At 40.7% G+C, this 12425-nt stretch overlaps 2 protein-coding genes across 6 annotated transcripts in view; one reads left to right on the forward strand and one right to left on the reverse strand.

The window, feature by feature from the left end:
- cacna1c (calcium channel, voltage-dependent, L type, alpha 1C subunit) overlaps positions 1–6267 on the reverse strand; it is a 226021-nt gene extending 219754 nt beyond the window's left edge. Inside the window, exon 1 of one of the 2 annotated variants that reach the window (XM_085251617.1) lies at positions 4539–6267. In XM_085251617.1, coding sequence (XP_085107743.1) covers positions 4539–4662 — 124 coding nt within the window. In that variant the 5' untranslated portion in view covers positions 4663–6267. The remainder of the gene's footprint in view (positions 1–4538) is intronic. The other variant, XM_085251618.1, reaches the window with a different exon arrangement.
- Positions 287–11939, forward strand: dcp1b (decapping mRNA 1B). 4 transcript variants are annotated; one of them, XM_085251625.1, is made up of 12 exons: positions 287–797; positions 1152–1192; positions 2077–2204; positions 7303–7369; positions 7487–7634; positions 7905–8003; positions 8167–8292; positions 8422–8899; positions 9054–9104; positions 9492–9718; positions 9842–10054; positions 10242–11939. In XM_085251625.1, exons 1-12 carry the CDS (start codon positions 639–641, stop codon positions 10317–10319), a joined length of 1815 nt encoding a protein of 604 aa, XP_085107751.1. In that variant the 5' UTR covers positions 287–638; the 3' UTR covers positions 10320–11939. The 4 variants fall into 4 exon arrangements, with proteins under 4 accessions (XP_085107751.1, XP_085107750.1, XP_085107749.1 ...); XM_085251624.1 differs by having other exon boundaries at positions 288–797; positions 1155–1192; positions 8167–8899; XM_085251623.1 differs by having other exon boundaries at positions 291–797; positions 8167–8899.
- The last annotated feature ends 486 nt before the right edge of the window (positions 11940–12425 follow it).

Consider the following 12425-nt stretch of genomic DNA (forward strand, 5'->3'; position numbering starts at 1 on the left):
ACAAGATAGCTTTAAATTTAAAAAAAAAATACTAATGAACTCTCAGTGTACAGCAAAATATAATTTCTTTCTGTCTCACACACACACACACACACACACACACACACACTACATAACAATACCATTATTATATATAGACAATATAAATAATTTAGCAAGCCCTTTTGATATAACATTACCTCATCTGACGTCAGTATAGTCTGTACTGATGACAGAGATATAATTAAATGAATGCTACCTGCAGCTAGAGAGCATAATGTACATACTGATATAATCATGGACGGTTTGTATAAGGAAATATATAGGAAATTCAGTGCAGTTGACTGCAGGACAGCTCCATCGATTTCTCGACGTTGATTGTCAAGGCTGAAATCGGCAGCTGCTGCGCAACTACTCACGTCTTCGTTGTTTACAATCTCGGTGAAATATGGCCATTTTCAAACTCACTCGTAGCAGTTAGAGCTAGGGAGCGCTTGACTTAGTTTTTTAACTATCAATTTTTAACTTGAAAAATAGAATACTGTGCAGCCATCGATTTATCTCCCTTTTCCTTTCCGTTTGTTTGGATTTTACCTCTTCTTACTGTGAGTCGGTAGCCGTTAAAGCTAGTTGACAAGCTAGCGTCTCCATAGGGAACAATGACAGCGACTTCAGCAGGTAGCAGTAGCTCTCTTGCCGCTAAAGGACTGGATATAAGTCTGGCTGCTCTGCAGCGACAAGACCCATACATCAATAACATTGTGGACCTGGCGAGCCAAGTTGCCCTGTATACTTACAACAACAGGACAAATGAGTGGGTAAGCCGGAGGGTTGGTGAATGTATCATGTGCTAACTTAGCTTTGTCACTGCCCGTTCGGCGCGCTTTGACAGATTGAAACTAACTCAGCTTATAGGAGTAAGAGACTATTGTTATTAACGTTATTTTCCATAAAAATAAAAATTGTTGTTGCTATGTTATGTTTTACTTCACATTATATTTGGAGAGTTCCCTGAAATGTGCTATTTTGACTATTTCGTCACCTACAAAAAGTCGAAATACTGGACTTCTTTTTGAAAGAATAGCGAGCTGGTGCACAAGTTAATATCAACAGAGATAAGGTTGAGCAATTATGACATGGAGTTGCTTTAATGTTGTCTTATTTGTTTTAAGGAGAAGACAGAAGTGGAAGGTACTCTTTTTATATATACAAGGTAATGAAAATATTAACACTGTTAATCATTGTCATTTGTGACACATTTACTAAATTACAAACTGTTAAGCTGGCATGAACGGGACGTAACAAAACTGAACTGAGTTTGATAATATACAAAACTATAATAATATATAACGTGACCTCTACAAAAGCAAAAGTTTTGGCGGTGCAGCAATGCTCAGGGAAACTGTAAGGTTACCAAGAGAAAGCCTCTTTTCTTTTAACAGAACATAGCAGCACAGCTTAGGTTTGCAAAGCTGCATCTGAATAAACCACAAGAATCCTGTCCTTTTGAGAGATGAGGCAAAAGTGGAGATGCACAGAGCTGAGAAAACCAAACTCAGCATATCAGAACAAACGCATCATACCAGCTGTCGAGCACGGTGGTGGAGGGTTGATGATTTAGGCTTGTTTTGCAGTGACAGGACCTGGATACCTTGTCGTAATTGAGCCCACCATGAGGATCAGATCTGGGGCCATCTGTTTGACATCTAATGCTTGGCTGAAATTGGGTCACGCAAGATAACAATAATCCCAAGCATAGCAGTAAATCTGCAACAGAATGACTGAAAAAGAAACTAATGAAGATGGTGCAGTGACCCAGTCAAAGTCCAGACCTCAACCTCAACATGACTGAAATTCTGTGGTGGAACCTTAAGAGAGCTGCACATAAATGAATGCCTGGAAACCTCAATGAAAAGAAGCTCCACTGTAAAGCAGAGTGGGCCAAAATTCCTCCACAATGATTTGAGAGACTGATAAAGTGAGACAGTGAAATTATTATTACTGCTGACAGTGGTTCTGCAAGCTACGTGACATACTTAGTTTTTCCACAGGACTACATAGAATATGACACTATATTCTGCTGTCTTCAAATTTCAGGTTGGCCTCTCCTAGGCATGGTTTTACCATTATGAACCGGCTCAGCATGCAGAATCTGACAGAGCCACTCACCAAAGACCTGGACTTCCAGCTCCAGGACCCGTTCCTGCTTTACCGCAACGCACGATGTAAGGAGAAACTGACTGACTGAATACACTGCAGTGATTTAATGCCATGTGAACTGTGCTTTCTTACTGCTAGTGTTTTTACCATCACACCAAAAGGGGAAGTAAAGTATTTTACCTAAACTTCTGAAGATTAGTCAATTCAAAGACTCTGTATCGTTTGAAATGTTTACACTAAAAAAAGACAACTGCATCGATATCCACAAGATATCGATGTAAAAGATGATGACATGATAAAAGTGCCCAAAGAGTCCAGCATGCACTTCATTAAAGTAGGAACTAGTAATTCCATATAAGGAACTAAGCTAAGGTACTCCAGTGAATTTTATCAGGCTGACTCCGAGACCTACATATGGCTCCCACATACACAAACACATTGTTGAGTGTGGCTCTGGGACAAGAGTCTGACAGCACTACAAAATCAGCCAGCGGAGATTAGATACGCTGCAACTGTCACTGATAATCTAAACACACATACATACACTCAGAAGTCGCTGGCACACACAGACCTCCCTCCCTGCCTCGGTCTCCCTCCATCAGGCTTAGTAAATGGCAGGTGGAATGCTGTGTTTAGATACCACTGAATTCCTTGTGCCTGCTTCGATCCTCTTACTGTAGTGCTTCATTTTTCTTACTGACACAAAGCCATTATTAAACATCCTGAAGGCTCAGAGCAATGATGCGTCTGGCATAAACTTTGCTCAGTGACCTCATTACACCTTTTGCACCAGCCTTAAATGCACTCGGGGTGCATTAAAGATGATCTGTGATAACGCTGGCCTGTGGTCAGAGCATCAGTAATGGAGAATGAATCTAAAGTGAGCTAACAAGCTTATCCATGGAAGGAGCAAACTTTAACAGCATATAAAACTAGTAATCAAAACACAGTTAATGATGGTTTCCTCTGATAAAATGCAATTATGGGGAGGAGTTATGACTCAAAGAGTCGGTGGTTACATGGCAAACCTAATGGTCTACCCTAATGACTCTATTTGATTACAATGATTGAATAAAGATGATAAAACATCAGAAAAGGAGCTATGCAAAACAATAGTAGCAGAAACAAACAATGGTATTAAAACAACCACACAAACTGCACCTCAGATGCTGTGAAAAACATCTCAAGTTCAGCATGACTAAGCCAACATTCACTGAGCGGTTCCAGGATGATGGTGTTTGTGTGGTGTCCTTCCAGAAAACTGCATAAACAGGGCCAAAATTTATATTGCTGTAAATGGTTCTTCATTGTCTGAATCATAAGCTGCTGGTAATGCTGCCAGTCCTAATGCGCCATGACCTCTGTGTGGACGGGGCCGTGGAATCTTATCATTAGATAAACATGTTGCTCTCAGCGCTGCTGTAACTTCCTGGAATGACCGTTGGCACAAAGTGGCAACCAATGCTAAAAATAAAGCACGGAGATATACCAAAGAACAAGGCAATATTTAGGGAGGAGATATTTGCCCAAAGCAAGGCATTATTTATCCAGGCACATATCTTAGTCTACATGATTAAAAGGAAGACTATTTAGAGTCCTGTCTAGCATCTGCACTTGTAATGTTCAGTTGCCCCGTTATTCACATACAGCTGTTCAGCTGATTTTTGTGAATTTTGGTTGTTGCTGATGAGCAATATAGAGCTAAAACTTGTATGATCTAATTTTTATGATTTTGACAAATTTTCGAATCTTTCTTGCAGCTTTGGTTAGAACTCATTATCAGTCCAGCAGTAAATTGTATTGTTTTTTCTTGCACTATACTATCTGTACCCTGGTAACAAAAATCTGCCTTTTTATTATCATGCATAAGCATGTCAAATGGACTCACAAATTTGACTTACCAGAGTCGCGCTTTAATGACTTTTTGTGGCAGTGGTTAACAAATGAATGAGGATTAGGTGATGAGAAGTTAACAGACTTCTGTTTCAACACAGTGGGTGGAAAAACATCAGTGAGGTAATAAGATGAATCGATGTGCGGTTAAAATGATATGATAATGACAGTTGACACACCCTGACTTCTGTGCTTTTTACTCTTCAGTTGCACAGATGCTTTCATGCAATGTGGACTTCTAGTGTATTACAAATCGATGTACTGTGATAGCATAGCATAGCATCTTTATTTATAACGCACTTTACATCCAACAATGTTGACCAAAGTGCTACAAATAAAACAGGTAAAAGGTCGTGAGCATCATCCTAATCAGTCATTTCCACCCCTAATATCAGCACTTAGATTTAACACTGATGTGGGTCGGATCGTCTGGTATGTAATCCACTGGTATGTCTGGTATGTCATATATCTAAGAAGTACATCAATGGCTATATGGAGAGTCTTACCTCCAGGTGGGATGTATCGATATCCCAGGTCTCTCTCTGTCACCAGCAATCCTCTAAATCTGACTTCGGGTTCCTCCTGCAGCCTCTCATGTTTAGGTTTCCTCTCAAACAGGCCCCTCAGCATGATCTCTCAGTGTTCTCACAGTCCGATGATGATATTACCTCTTTCTGTCTCCACAACGTAAAAATTGCTCAGAACTGATATTAAAAAGCAGTGCCAGTAATTACTTATCTGGCCAATAGATGCCAAACGCGATGCTCCGCTTCCTTTTTCTTCTTTAGGACCACAGATCTACTGATGGCGCTGTGTAAATATCAGGTTGTACACATACAGGTTTCCCAGTAGTTCTTTATTATGAGGGTTTCAGATGCAGAAGAGCAATTTGAACATCCTTGCAGTTAAGTCTCAAGAGGAAGGTGTAACAGAAGTGGTATACGAGACTTTACTAGCTGTGAATGTCAATATTTACTCCTCCTCCAGTTTTCCCTGAAATGTCCTCTCATGCAACAGCATCAGTTTGCTTTACTTCAGGAGCACGTAATTCCTGAAAAACCTCCAGGAAACTAAACGCTGGCGAAAAGGATGTTATTACTCTTCCTCATGACTGATACTATGAACTTCCTTCACAAAGGTGATCTCATACTGCAGTGAAAGTGTACCAAATTTATCTTGGTCATCACTTCTGCTTGTAAATTTGGCTGAATTTATGACTCTACTAAAGGTAAACAGTCTCACAGTAACAGAGTAACTGAAATGTCAACTTTAAGCGTTGTTTCTCAAACATAAAACACAAGACTTTTTTTTTTTTTTTAAAGTGTCCCGTTGAAGAGTTTCTAAAGGCTGGTGCTTTCTGATGGGCTGCTATATCGTAGGCGCAGAGGGTTTCAAAGGACCACACAGGTTCAGTTGTGAATCACTTACAGGCTTTGCTGGGTTTCCAATATATTTTGTTCAAACCGTAACAGACAGGCTGTGTCTGTGGTGGTTTTTGAAGCTGTCACTCTTCCTGATATCAGTCTCAAGCTTAAGTTGTAGTCCTGCTGAAGTTGTCGTCCCACGTGGCCGTTCAGTGGAGTTCCCGGTCGAGTTGGTTTGGTACTTTGCTCGAGGCATACATTTCAAAAACCCCTCTGTCTTTCTCTTTCAATTTCCAGTGTCGAGTGGAGCTCTCTCTTTCTCCCTCTCGAATTTGTAACCTTATGGCCACAACCACTTTTCGGCTCTCTCGCTCGCTCTCTCTCTGTATCGCTCTATCGCCCTCACTCTTTTTTTCTCTTTCCTATCTTGTTGATATAGTTTCTACAGGTCCTGTTGGTGTGGAAGTCTTCTATTTTAAAAGCACATGCACATCTTTTATCTTATCTTCTTCTCCCTTTCTTTGAGACTGAGAGAGAGCAACATGCTGGCCAAATGGAGTGTCTAATGTCTGAAATGTCACAGGTTCTTTTTAGTATTCACTGACATGTTTCTATTTTGATGTGCTTAACGATCTCCCCTGTAACACACTTCACTTCTTTCCATTCATCTTGCTCATTTTTCCTCCATTTTCCAGCTGTCAGACTTTCACCGTGTCTCTCTCCGTCTCTGTCGAATAGTCTCATCCCCTGTGAGCACACTGAGCACTAAGTGGCTCTGGCTCCACCAGTCAGCCTCCCACTGCAGTTACTTATTTGGTCCTGGGCTTATTTTCCCAGGCTCAACTGAACTCTCTGTGTACGTATGTGTCTCAGCCTCTCCCTCTCTGTCTGTTCCCCTCATCCACTTTGACCTCGATGCCTTACCCAGCCCCATTTGTAGCCAAGTGGGTGTGTATTTTTGTTCATGTCTGTGTGTGTGTGTGGGAATGTGTCTTGTATTCAATTGGATTACATAAGAACTTAGTCATGGTATAGACCCCACTGATTGTTCTTTTTTTTTTTTTTTTTTACCTTATTTACTTATCTTTGCGTTACTTAAGTTTTTCTCTGTACTTAATTTACTCTCATATATTTTACTCTTTGCCTCTTTTCTTTTTGGGGATTGGGATCTTCCCCAGACATCAACAAACGGCAGCAAAGTTGTTTTTGTCTTGGGCAGAGTAGCACCATGAGTATTGCTAGAGCCCTCCACTCACATGTCTTGTCATGCAGGTTGAACATCCAAGTTGATAAAGGAAAAAGTTCAACGACTTCAGGATCTGGGCTTCTTTAGAACATCACGGGAAATTAATTTTTTCCATGCAAAATTCTAAGCCCTTCCTTAGTGGCTGCAATTAAGTGGTTATGCAACAACGATAAATTTTTCAAAAGAAAGCACAAATGCAAACAGTAAAATTAATCACTTTGTAAAATAGTTCATCCCATCTACAAAACTGGGCAAGTGTCTTTTTCCTCCCTTGCTGACCGTGTTTACGTAGATCAGGGCACTCCTGGGGCCCATGTTTCATTGTATAATTGCATCGCTGGCTTTTGTTCCTATTGGCTTGGCTGGGAAATGACTCATTTTAAACCCTGGGGTTATACCCACCAGGGCTAATAATAAACAGTTTATCTATCTGTTAGGTCTGCACTGACGTCATTGCAGCAAAATTGTGCTACAGCATGGCTACACATTCATTCAATTGTCTGGGAAACTCATTTTGTTGTCTGCTGACCTGGACTGAGCAGACAGTTTTATTATTACACCAAGCTAACTAGATTTTCAACAGGGTCATTACTGCAAATAATTTGCTGGATTTTTGTTAATGTAATGTGCTCAAAAGTTCAATTCTGTCTTCTTCCCCAGTGGCAATCCATGGGATTTGGTTCTATGATAAGGAGGACTGTCAGCGCATCGCCCAGAGGATGAAGATGTAAGTAACTGTAATTGGATGATCTTCAAAACAAGATTTGGTGTGCTTAAAAATGACTAATGAGTTATGGACCAGCTGCCAAAGCTTGACAGAAGACTCTTTTATTCATGTGTGCAGTCTGACCCAGCAGGAGCAGGTCCTGGCTCAGTCCCAGGGTGGTTGGTTATCCCCAGGAGAAGTAAGAGCAGGGGGAGGGGGAAAAGGTGAAGCAAAGGGAGTGGACATCATCCAGATGTTAACCAAAGCCCGCACAGAGTATGATAAGGTATGTGCACACTGTAGGATTTTGAAGAGAATAAAACAATTAGAACAACACAGATTAAAATGCTGGGAATAGCTAAGCCCTAATAATCTTTGCATTTACATTTGTTCATTTAGACCTATAGGATGCAGGGAGTATTTTCTAGGATCCTCAGTTAGTCACTTATAGTAATCTACTTTTTTGGCAATTTTTGTGATATAGTTTTTATGTATTTATTTACTTATTTTGTTAATTGTCTGTCCTTTGTCTATTCTCTCTGTGCACCTGTCTTAGGAAAAATCAACCTCAGAGCCAAAGGAGATTGGTGGCAGCAGTGTTCTTTATGGAAACCCCCACCTGATTAAACCAATACCCGTTAAACCAAACACTCAGGTAGAACACCCAGTTTAACCCTGTTAAAATCACATTTTTCATGTACAAAAGAGAGTTTGTAATGGTTTTCTTCCATTGTTGTGTATAAAACCCTGCTAGTGTTGTTTCTGTTTGTGCCTCTAACTCATCATCTTTCTTATTCTACTGTGCTTCTCTCATCTAGGACAATGAAGGTGCTGAGCCCAAGTCTCTTTCTTTGGCTACTCTGTTTGGCTCTCAGCAACGTTCAACTAAACCTGACTCTGACCCTTTTGCAAATGCTCCAGCACTGGGATCATCAGCGGGAAAAGTATCTCGCCCGCCTGTAGCTCGCACACTCACCTACGATGATACAGTGAACTCTGGCAGAAATGTGGCCTCTGATGGAGGAATCAAGGCTGTGGAAGATGGAGCAAATGTTGTTTCTGGCTTGTTGCAGAGTCCCTCAAGCGCTCACCAGCAGCAGCACTGCCCAGCCATCGCAAAGCTCATGCAGGGACAGAGAGGTGTCGGGACTGTGGGAGGGGTGCTTCAGACCGTGTCCGAGTCCCCCGAGAACCGGCTGTGTGACAACGGGGTGCCGCTGGAGCATCACCACCACCATCATCTTTACCACCATCAGCAACAACAACACCATCACCAGCATCAGCTTCATCCTGATCCAATCAGGAGACTTTTCCAAACCCAACCACCTCCTCTACCCACCACCTCTTTCTCCTCTGCGGCCCCTAATTGTTGCTCCAACCCTTCCTCTCTACAGCAGAACCCTCATCTCTCCTCCCAGCCTGTAATGGTGAATTCTGTGTCACGCTCTCACCTTCAAGCACAACAAAGCCAGCAGCTGTTTATCAGCTTGTCCAATTCTCAACCTGAAATTAAGCAAAACAGCCAGACTGCTCCAGCTGCACAGGGAACAGGTGGGAAAATCTTTTGTGTTAAGTGTTCACAAACAAACAAGCTAACCCTGTACTGAATCAGTGTGCTACATACATTTTTATAATTACAATGCTAATAAACTATGGGAAGAATAACTTTTCTATAGTTTTAATGGGATTCTCCTTGCTTTACCAGGTTTGTTGTCATCTCAGGTGACCAGTAATCAAGTCATTCAACCTTCACAAGGTATAGTATTCAAGTTTTTTATTGTTTGCAGTCGCTAACTAGCAGGGTTTTAGTGTTGTGCACAAACTTAAGCCGATCGTTACTGAAGCTCTAACCAGTTTTTCCAATAATTTGAAACTACATATAAACAGTAGTTAAATTAAGAAACTGCAGAGGAACTATTTTTTTTCCCAGTTACAAGACACATTATCTGTAGTAAGTTCCATTGCAGTGTTTCCCACAGGACTGGAGCTCATACATGTACATGCATGCACAATGCACGGAAATCCACACTTTTGGAAATGATTTACTGTAGAGTGCACTCACCAACCACTTCATTAGGTGCACCTGTTTAGCTGCTCATTAAAAGTAATTCTTGTTTTTGGTACCTTCGTGCTTTCTCGTCAGGATTGTCTCACGTGCCAGGTATGGTGTCACCTCATGAGCTCCTCCAAAAGCTCCAGTTGGTCCAGCAGGAGCAGAGCCTGGCCTCTAGTGAGCCACCTCGGATCTGTCCAGGACTGGCTCCTCGATTCCTGGGGCCAGCCCAAAACCAGGGTGCATGCGTGATTTTAGGCACAATTCCAAACCCAACTGTAGCCACTGCAGGTCAGAAAGCTGCGCTGCAGTTACAGGTAAAGCCCAGTGTAAACAGTTAGTAGTTGATTTTATCAATTATATAAACAGAGCAAATGGCAAATGCTAGTTAAATTGGTGACTTGATAGCTGCAACAGTACAGTGCTCCCTGTCTGTGTAGGTGATCTCGCCTCAGAGGATACCAGCCACTGTTGCCCCAAATCTGCTCCTTTCCCCGAGTATGTTCACTCAGACAAAGCCTAGCAGTGGGTTGTCTGCAGTTGGTCAGGAGAGCTCCCACACACCCTCAACTGTGCCCAGACCCCCTCTGCAGGAGGAGGTCAGAATCCTTTCCAGAAGTCAGCTTCAAGCCACACTGCTGCATCTGATACAGGTGATTATTCCTTAAAGTTTGTGGTCTATTATGGCTTTACAACGGGGCTCGCTGTCCAGTTGTTGTGCTCACGTTGTAGCCAAATCAGTGCAGTTGTTTTGTTTGCAAAGAGAAAAACAGAGAATAAGCAAAAACAAACACACACACTTGAGGATTTTGTATGAAGTTGCCTGCTTGTGTATTTCAGAACGACAGCTCATTCCTGGACTCCATCTATGAAGCCTATGCCAGCCGCTTTGCTAAGGACTCCAGCAACAAGTATTGATGCAGCTTCACACCCTCGTTCTACACACGCACCCTTCCCGGAGGCTACTTCTTACACCTCATATGGATGCACCACTTCCTATTCCAAATCACACACACACGTACTTAAACACACACTCTGTACCTCCTCTGCACTCTATCGTTAGGAAGCCTGACTCTGTTTGCTCCAAGCCAAGTCTCTTGTTGCACAAAGCTATCACAAGTAACATCATGTTCAAAAAAAATTTGGTTTAGTCTGTTGAATACAGATTTTACCCTTGACCTCACCCTTTGAGTCTTTAGCAAAAACAAAACATGCTGCAAACCTTCCAGTTTTCCAGGATGTTTCTGATACTCTTTCTTTTCCAGTAAGTGTAGCAATATTTCCTTTCAGTCAGTTGTCTCACACCAGCCAGCCTTTAACAAACAAGTCTTCCTAGTCTAGAGCTAAAAGACATCTTCAGATATTATTTTAATCTCTTATTATTTTACTTGGGCATAACAGGTTTGTGTATTTTACCACCAGCAGGTTTTTAAATCTGTTATTACATTGTCGTGATGACTTTTATTCCTATCCTTTTTAACAGACACGAGCAGTGATAAGTGTCTACATTGTAATTTTAGTTAACTAACTGTTGTCAGCTGGTGCATATTGAAGTGGACGAGCAAGCCTGCGGCATAACTTTATCCGGCAATCGCTGAAATTGTGAAGGAAAGAAAAGGGTTTTTTTTGCAGCACTTTCTGAATATTATAATGTGTTTGAAGGAAAGGGAAAGGAAGGAAAACGTCAATGTCAGTCCAGCTTAAAAAGACAAGAAAATTACAGGAACCTGACAACCTGCACTACCTCACAGAGAACTAGTTTGGAGGTATACCTGTGTTTTAAATCAAGTGGCATAAAGGTGATTGGTTTACGTCGCATAGTAAGGAATTTGTGTTCGCTTTATGTAAAGAGATTTCAGAAAATTAAATATCACCTAAGCTGATAAACGGTTCTAAACAAATGAAGCCTAGAGTGGTCTATTAATATGATTTAATAATCTGAAGCTTAGAAAATTTGGTTAATTAAATCATCAACAGCAACATTGTTAATTGTTCAGGTTTGTTGTAGACCCGGTGGAGATTGAACATAAAATTTAAAAGGTTTTATTGCATTTGCACAATACTGTTAAACTACTTTTGCCACGTAAAGTGATATTTCTCATTCAGTTGTTTCTCATTCGGCACTTAAATTGCCTACATTTTTTCAGAGTCCGGGTTTTTAGTTGGTAATTAACGTGCGTGTTAAACTCATAGCCAGCCTGGACAGTAGCTACCAGGCAGAAACATCAGCAGCAGCAAAAGCAGAGAATATCATTCAGGAAAAAAAAGAGGAAGATTTTATTCCCTATTTTTTTACTCAAGAAGAAAATTGTACAAATAACCAGCATGTATTTAAAGGTATATCAGAATGTAAAGTTTAAGATTTTACAGCATATTGTCAGATGCTGTTTTAATTCAAAACTCATCTGTACTGTTTCTGTAACCAGAATATTAAAATGTTTCTATGGGCTTTTTTTTTTTTCTTTTTGGCTGGGATGTTTTCCCATTACATAAACTGGAATATATTTTTATTGGCTATTAAATGTTAAAAAAAAAAAACTGTGTCTGTTGTTGTTTTTTTGTTGTCCTCATATATTTGTTGGGCACAACCTGAAGTAATTTCAGTAAATTTACGCTCAGCAGCCACTACATTAGGTGCTCTAGTTTAACTGCTTAGTAATGTAAATATCTAAATAGCCAATCACAAGGTGGGAACTGAATGCGTATTGCCATTTGGACATGGTCAAAAGGACTTTCTGAAGTTTAAATTGACCATGAGAATGAGGAAGAAAAGTTATTTAAGGTACATTTATTACAACCAAGCAGGATCCAATTTTGATGGTGGCTCAGCTCACTTTTCTATTTCATTACAAAAAAAGATGAGGGCAGATTAAAGTTGCCACCTCTACAGCCTACACTACAAATTCAAGTATAAACAACTATCTGACTGCACCATGAACCAATGTGTATAATAATTATAACCTCACAATACCCTGTTAGCAAATTTGTTTTATGTGAGATCATGCTTTAAACATAACCTCATCT

Source organism: Mchenga conophoros, linkage group LG17 (genome assembly GCF_057382185.1).
Source record: "Mchenga conophoros isolate Kocher_MC1m ecotype Shallow Benthic linkage group LG17, M_conophoros_male_GT1.1, whole genome shotgun sequence".
Taxonomy (NCBI): domain Eukaryota; kingdom Metazoa; phylum Chordata; class Actinopteri; order Cichliformes; family Cichlidae; genus Mchenga; species Mchenga conophoros.